The sequence below is a fragment of the Aristolochia californica genome, unplaced genomic scaffold (genome assembly GCF_029961685.1).
Source record: "Aristolochia californica isolate CCGP_79_NKW_82.1479 unplaced genomic scaffold, dmAriCali1.0.hap1 SCAF_1, whole genome shotgun sequence".
In the NCBI taxonomy this organism is placed as follows: Eukaryota; Viridiplantae; Streptophyta; class Magnoliopsida; order Piperales; family Aristolochiaceae; genus Aristolochia; species Aristolochia californica.
This window is the reverse complement of record NW_027181770.1, coordinates 52,954,374-52,962,546: the sequence shown is the minus strand read 5'-3', so window position 1 is coordinate 52,962,546 and position 8,173 is coordinate 52,954,374. Positions and strand designations below refer to the sequence as shown.

Sequence of the window (8,173 nt, the reverse complement as noted above, 5' to 3'; positions counted from 1 at the left end):
ATTGAATCAAAGAACTCTTTAGAGATCATAAGACCTCACCTCACTTGAAATCTTGTAAAATTCTTTATTACTGTATTTACCATTGCACAACTTCACTGACCAAATCCATTTGTACATTGACAATTATAAAATTTTCTAGACTATACAGCAAAACAACCTTTGGTATTTAGAATTGTACAATCAATAGCAGAAGTTTCCTTCTTTGTCATTTCTTAATGTGCAAGGCAAGGGGTGACAACGAAAACCAACTAGAATAATATATATAGAAGAAGTGTAGTTGCGTTTAAAAATCCGAAATCCAGAATTGGAACCAAATTATTGTATCAGTTATAAAACAAAGTTTCTTAATTTACTTCCTCTCACGAGTCACTCGCCAGCAAACGCAAAAATCCTAGTTGGACCTCAATCACGATCGGCCAATTGCTTTTCCCTACTCCAGGATCGACGCATGTTTGGATCAGAGGCAATAACGTGAAGTTTTCTTGGAACAGCACTGCTCTTCCTGGGGCTCATGCCACAGAAAAGGGAGCACTCACAGCCACAGGTGTCACCGAAACAAGAGAATAAACCGCTACCGCCGTCCGTCTTCCGCCGGCCGTGGCGGTTCTGGACAAGTGATTCATCTGACCGAATGCTTCCATAGCCACCGTCGTGGATGGGCGGTAGCTCCGCCTTCCACTTCTCCGGCTTCACCTTCAAATCGTCTTTGCTGCTGGGTATACTCCACTCCTCCAAAACTGAGCTCCCGATTTCAAACTCACCGCTAGCGACCTTGGCGGCGACAACTGACGCTGAAGGGCCCAACTCGGAGTCTGACAAGAGGGAGGAGGTAGTTTTGGGCGGAAACTCGGGGACTTCGATGCTGGAGAAGGGTGGTTTTTCTTCGCTGACTTCGGAATGGATAGCGCTCTTGGTTCGGCGCAGGTGGGGAACGGGGTTACCTGGCTGGGGTTGCTGCTGGTGTTGTGCCTGATGCTGCTGCTGTTGGCGAGAGTCTCCCATAAGATCACGGTAGCCCAAGGCACTGGCATTAAGTTGGGAATAGAGGGGCATACTTCGCAAGGAGCCATCGAGGACAGCCACGCCAACGTTTAGAATCCCTTGAGGCCGGCCGGATGGCCGACGAACCTGATTGACAACATTAATAAATATTTACAAGCTTAATAACTCTAGGAGGAGAAAGCTGTGTACAGATGAGAAGCGTTTTAATTTCTCATCTTCTCCATGCACTAGAGTTAATAGCAGGAATATTTTTCCATGAAGATCCAAATCGAGCAAATTATTATTATTTTTCCGGTCGAACAAAGGAAAGGAAGATAACCAGATTTTGCATGCGGTAAAAATGGCGTGATGTATATGAGTTGTTGATTCTATACGACATGAAATTCCGGCAACAGAAATATAAACAAACGATGAACCGGAAGAACCTATTCTGCTCGACTAATTTATTTATTTTAACCAGAACAGGGAAAGGAGAAGGTACCTGTAAGGCGACGAAGCGGGTGGGTATATGCCGCGGGGTTGCGGTTGAGAAGGTCTGGAGCGGGAGGAGATTGCTGAGGAGAATCCGAACGGTCCCAACATGGGAATCACGAAAGAGCCGAAGACAATAAATCTCGATCATGATAGCCGAGGTATAGGAGCGGAGGAAGTTGTCATCGACGCGGAAAACGAACTTATCGTTCCAGGTAGGGTTGGTGTGTCCATTAGGATCAACGCGCGTAGAGAGCTTCCGTCCAGGGTGCACCCAGGCGACGGAATAGGTATGCATTCGAGAGCCCACTTCGTGGAGGTCCTGAGCAGAGATGACATTGATCTCGAGGAGGTGAAAGATTGAGGCAGGCTCGGGTGGGAGGGGCATGGTGGCGAGCGGTGAGAGGCAAGGCCCTCCCCTCTCACCCTGACCAAGCACCAAGGCATAAGAGATGGAACTACGCTTTTTGAGGGAGGTTGCGTATCACTGCGTGGGGCTCTGCGTCGTTCAGTTTTGATTGCCAGGTGGATTAGGGTTATTTTGGGCCTTGAATGGCAGTCCAGATTTCTTCCACGGTTCCTGACCGGGATCCAGCGTGCACCAACGCATGGCAATGCATTGGCAACTTACGCAAAATCCTCCTAACCCCTGCTTTGGCTCCCTTGTTTTTTTAGCCATTATTGACGCAGTTCAAGGATCACCCTCGTGCAAAGCACTAGATTAAAAAAAAAAAAAAATTGATATTTAAATTTTTTATTTACCCGCTCTTAGAGAGAGTCATTTGCTCAACCTTTGTAAGCTGCTTATATCTCTTTTCTTCAAGTAGTCCACTCAATAGGCTGAATGAGCACTAGGCTTGTTTGGTTATCACTTGGCAATGCCTATTTTTCTTTATGCCTTTGTGTACCTTGCTTGTTTGGTCTTCAAGATCGATCGTAGGTGATTGGAAGGGTGTAATGCCAAAAAAATTTCCAAGTCTTTTTTGTCCTTATTGATCAGTTAAATTTCACTACTAGTTCCTAAGTGTTTTGTTATCATCAATATTGATTTCATGGGAATCTTTTAGAGTAACAATATCTCTTTTTTTATGCCCTCAAGTAATTAAAAATATTAACATCGATCAAATGTCTGATAGTGCATGAGCCTATGAACAAACTCCCTTTGAGTTTGATAAATCCCTTTTTGAAAGAGATTGAAGTCTTTTATGATTTATGATTTTCTCCCCTTTTTGGCATCATTACAATTATAAGAGCTAGAACTATCGAACCATATTAGTGAATGAAAATCAACAAAAATAATATGAACATACAAAGACAAGAACAAGAAGATACGTTATTTCAAGCTACACCAAAAGCCTTCACTACAAAGGAAGACCATTTTCATTCAAAGGTGGCACAAGACGCAAAGAGCGACAAATCACCCATGCAAATAGGGGTGGCATCGAGCCGAGCCGAGCCTGAACCTACCTATGTACGAGCTAAACTTGATTTAAATATTTCAAACTCGAGCTCGAGCCTAAAATTGTATTGGAGCCAGAGTCTAATAATTTTAGCCGAGCTCGAGCTTCAACATACATTTAAAACTTTTCAAAAAATACATGTCAAATAAATTATATATAAAATTAAGCATACATTTTACATAAGATTGAGAATGACCTCTACTTAAAATTGGACATAAGGGGGGCATCGAATCCAGTTGAGTTTGAACCTTGTTTAAGCCGAGCTTTATTTAAATATTTTGAACTCAAGCTCGAGCTAACCCTAGCCTCGAACTCGAGTCTGATAATTTTAACTAAGTTTGAGCTCGAGCTCTACCCGAGTTCGAGCTTAACCTACATTTAATATTGTATATAAAATATATGTCAAATAAATTATATATAAAATTATGCATACATTTTAAAAAAAGAATGATAGGGGAGGTTCAAGATTGAATTTCAATAATGGATTAAAATGCACCGATATTAATCTTTTTTACTCCAAATGTTGTCTAGCTTGTCTTGTAATTTTTGAATCTGGCCATAAATTTACTATGGTCTCCTTAGTGCCCCTGGTTGAAACTTATATTCTAGGAAAAAACTAGAAATATTTTTCCTATGATACATATTTCAAAAAAAAAACTTTAAATAAAATTTATTACTATTAGTGACTTATTAGAAAATTACAAGAAATATTTTAAAATTTTCTTAGGAAAGTTAAATGGACCTCTTATTGCCTCTTCTAGGGAAATAAATAAAAATTACTAATCAATATAATATATTACTATAATTATCGATAAATTTTTAATCAAATAAAATGTCAAACACAAAATTGCAATAAAAATTGCCTCATGCTAAAAGTATTACAACATCAACTATCAAATACTTATTCAAAAATTTTCTATACGATTTTCTAGCCCATCTTGGCAGGAAAATCTTACTTAGAAAATTATATGATTTTTTAATAAGAATTTTCAATTAGAAAAATGTTTACAAAAAACATGAAACACTGCCGACAACGCGGAGGAAGGGGGTTACGACACCGGTGTCGTCAGGGATGACAGCTACGACGGAGGCGGGAGTGACGGAAGCGGCGGTGATGAAAACGGCGGCAATGGAAGCGGTTGTGACAGAAATGGCGGCGATGGAAACAAGGAGGAAAAATTGAATGGCCGGCGATCAGCTGTCGACGACGACAGAGGCAGCGACAACAGCTGACGGGAGGGGCTTGGCGGTGTCGAGGGGTGGAAGAATTTTTCCTCCCTCGCACCCACTCCCATTCCCCCACTCCCAACTCAGCTCGTTAACGAGTCGTCAAGCCGAACCTGGATTCGATCGAGCTCGGCTCATTAATTTAAATGAGCTGATTCTGAATCTCGAGCTCAGCGCGAGCTCGAGAGATACCGAATCAAACCGAGCTGGCACCGAGCCGAGTGCGAACCACTTGCGAGCCGGCTCGGTTCGAAGCCACCCTGTACATGCAAAACCATGCAAGGGTGATGTCCACCTCATTCACCAAACGAGGACGCCCCCATGGATGGTTATAGAGAATTCAATCGCATTTATCTCTCACATGTGAGTTCTACTACATCCAAGTTAAGGATTATCTATAAATCATGATCAAATCAATCAAGGAGACAAATGATCTCAAGTCACTCAATCACGGGAAAAGATCACGGAAAAATCAAACAAGAAAATCAAGATAAAAAATGGAAGGGAGAAGAAAGGAGTGATTGAAATCTATTTTGAATTCATTGATGTAATTTTGTTATGAAACCTAGATTACAACTTGTAAGAGGAAGTCTTTGATGATTTTCAGGACTCCATGGATTTAGCTCATGGAGAAAAGGAGAGACGACATATTGGGAGACAACGAGAAGAAGAAAAAGGTTATAGAGTTGTGTCCTAATCCTCCCCCTAAAGCTTAATTTATATATTAATAAGATTATAATATTACAATAATACCCCTAAAATTTAAACTAATTACATCAATATCATCTTTAAGAGATGTCTCTTTATTTACCATGATGCCATCACTATATGGGCATATGGGCTTTCTCCTTGGTTTTATGGGCCTTGAGCCCATCTTCCACCTCTCTTGGATGTGTGGGCCTTCCTTGGTCTTGTTGGCATGAGCCCATCTTCTAACACTCTTGCTCATGTTGGCCTTCCTTGGTTGTTTGGTCTTGGGCCCATCTTCTAATACTCCGCCTCAAGTTGGGGGTGAGATAACATTATGAACGCTTAGATTGCTGCAAATGGTACATAGGATTTTCCCATATAAAATGGCAGTCCACCATATCTTTCAAGATGGTGGCCTCTTTGTTCTTTTCCAAGAGACCCAGATGGCATAATATAAAACAGAATAAAATCACTCCTAACCACAAGACATCGTTCCATACTCCAGTCAAATGGTCATAGTCAAAAATATTTTTCGTTCAATTTCATAGGTGGAAAAGTAGCACTACTGTGAGACACATAGTCTACCCACTTTCTCTGGGTAGCTAAAAAAACACCTCTTGGATGAATAATAGACTTGACTCACGCTGGATGTTGGGCATACTCCTATCCTCTGTAGGTAGTGGGTAGGCATTGCTCAAAAGTGTAGTAATAAATTTCTCCATCATGGTGTCCCTCCATAGGGTATTGACTCTCAAATGGTAGGAGTAAAAATACTAATAAAGGGGGTAAAGGGTAATCACTGAAAAATAATATTCTGGGGCCACCATGTGTTTTCTTCTTCATCAGAGTAACCAATGTTGATGACAATTAGCAACCGAGAAGTCCTTATTCAATAATAATGTCTCAATCAAAGAGACATAATAGCAACAACCATAATGAGGCAATGCCCAAATAACACGTACCAAATAATGAAAATCCTTAAAAATAACCCATAAAATAATCTATTACTAGTCCATCAGAAGGTTGTGCACCCAATAATATGCTGACCAAGGAATAAGTTGCCAATTACTTCAAACTAATAATCCAACTGGAGACAAGGACCGAGTCGAGCCAAGTCATGTATCAAACCAATATAGCCGAGTCGCAGAAGGAATCAGTAGAGAACTCGGGAGTTGAACCCGTATAACCAAGGCAATAAGCAAGTGGGTCGAGTCCCATTGACCGGCCTAGTTGGCACGAGTGAACTCAATAAAACAGAAGCAATGCTCATGTCAACAAATTAGTTTCTTCTTCCTTCCCTCACCAAAAGTTGTAATAGACTCGACGACGCAGACAAGTAGACGAAAGTAGAGTTCTCGACGGAGGAAATAATCTAGCGAGCATAAATAGAAAACGGACTCAGTAGAGTCGTCTCTCTGGCATCAACAAAAGGAAACAATCATCAAACAGAAGAGAAGGACAGTATGAAGTCCGTCATCTCCAGAATGGAAGAGGAGTTTCCAAAAAAAAAAAATCTTGTTGGCAACGCTCGTTGGCTTCCAAACAAATTCATGTTCATTCCGAATAAATGAAGATCAAATATTTTCGAAAGCAGAACATCAATCCGATGATGTCAATCAGCTATTTTCCGAGGGTAAGAAAAATAAATAGGCTAGTGCAAAGAGATGTTGAAAATGGAAATGGAAACTTTCCAAACATGAAAGAAATCACTAGTTTAAAACAAATATGTCAACGCGACGAAACTTCGTCTATTAATTGTGGCAAGATGAACTGTGTCATTGACGGCTTCGAAATTGAGTTCCTTCTGTAACAATAGTGCCAATGAAAAAATTCCAGTTGGATAGAAAAATCAGAGAAAATAACTGTTATTAGCCAAAGAATGATGATTTTTTTCTCCCATGACAAGATATCTTGCTGGCGATATGCAGCCAGCATCGAGGAACATGATGTTGCCAATATAATTTGACTATTGAATACGATGCTCTTCTTTGTTTTTTTATCTTTGAGGATTTCTTTGATGGCTTTAAAGAGAAAACAAGCAAATGATGGTCGAATATTGTGGATGATCCATTCAGTCAAATTATATTGATTCTATTGGTTTGATACAGATCTCTCGTCTCCCTCACTTGAAGGCTATAGAATTCAATTGAAAGTCCTCGCATAGATAAATTCTTCTCTTTAGAGCCTTTTTGTAGTTGAGGAGGAAAAGAAGATGTTAACCTGCATAGCGTGTTCGATGCAACTGGACAAGGAGGGTGCACGTGGTACTCCTAGTACAAATGACTACTTCAAAAGTTTGATGGCACAAATCATGGACATGGCCCTTAAGCTCTCCGACACACACCGACAATGCAAACCTTGTATGGGATCAACCAACAACAATATGAGAAAAAGAAAAGAAAAAAATTGGTTTTTGGAATCCTAAAAACCATACCTGTGAGTCATGAAAATCAATGTTGTAATACCATGTTGATTTTCAAGACTCCATGGATTTAGCTCATGGAGAAAAGGAGAAATAACATATTGGGAGAAAACAAGAGGAAGAAAAAGGTTATGGACTTGTGTCCTAACCCACTCCCAAAAGCTCAATTTATAGATTAATAAGATTATAATATTATAATAATACTCCTAAAATTTAAACTAATCACATCAATAGCATCTTTAGGAGATGCCTCTTTATTTACCATCATGCCATCACTATATGGGCATGTGGGCCTTCTCCTTGGTCTGTAGCCTTGAGCCTATCTTTCACTCTCTCTTGGATGTGCGGGCCTTCCTTGGTCTTGTGGGGTTGAGCCCATCTTCTAGCACAATTGGACGATGGGCCTTCCTTGGTCGTGTGGGCTTGGGTCCATCTTCCAATAATGATTTATCTCTCCTTTAAGATTTCTGAAAAACCTATACAAACCCTTGTAATCCTTCTACAATTCATCCAATATACATAAAAAATTCTTTGGCTCTCTCTCTTGGGTTTTGGTCTTGAATTTCTTGAAGTTCTCTCATTGTTGCACACATCCATTCACTTATTCATGGTGGCTTCAATTTTCTCATGATATCAGAGTAAATTTATAGGACATAGGCTCAAATACATGTGTGACCATATGAGCTTGAAGTGTTAAGGCGACTACCTTATTCTTTGCTCTAGTCATCATGCGATGGGTATTAATGCGAGAAGAATGGGGAGTAGGTGGAAAAATCCAATTTCATCATTGCCTAAGGAAGATTGTGAGGAAGTAGGGGACGAGGTTGGCGGTGTTGTGGTAGAATCAAAGGATAAATTTGGAGGATTTTGAACATGAATATCATCAAAGTTTGAAAGAGGT

At 40.2% G+C, this 8,173-nt stretch overlaps 1 protein-coding gene across 1 annotated transcript; it reads right to left on the bottom strand.

The window, feature by feature from the left end:
- Window positions 1-338: 338 nt before the first annotated feature.
- LOC137960590 (uncharacterized) lies at window positions 339-1,877 on the bottom strand. Its single transcript, XM_068808245.1, has 2 exons — window positions 1,484-1,877; window positions 339-1,128 (listed from the first exon to the last, which is right to left on the bottom strand). The coding sequence occupies exons 1-2, from the start codon at window positions 1,859-1,861 to the stop codon at window positions 403-405; spliced, it is 1,104 nt and encodes a 367-aa protein (XP_068664346.1). The 5' UTR covers window positions 1,862-1,877; the 3' UTR covers window positions 339-402.
- Window positions 1,878-8,173: the final 6,296 nt, after the last annotated feature.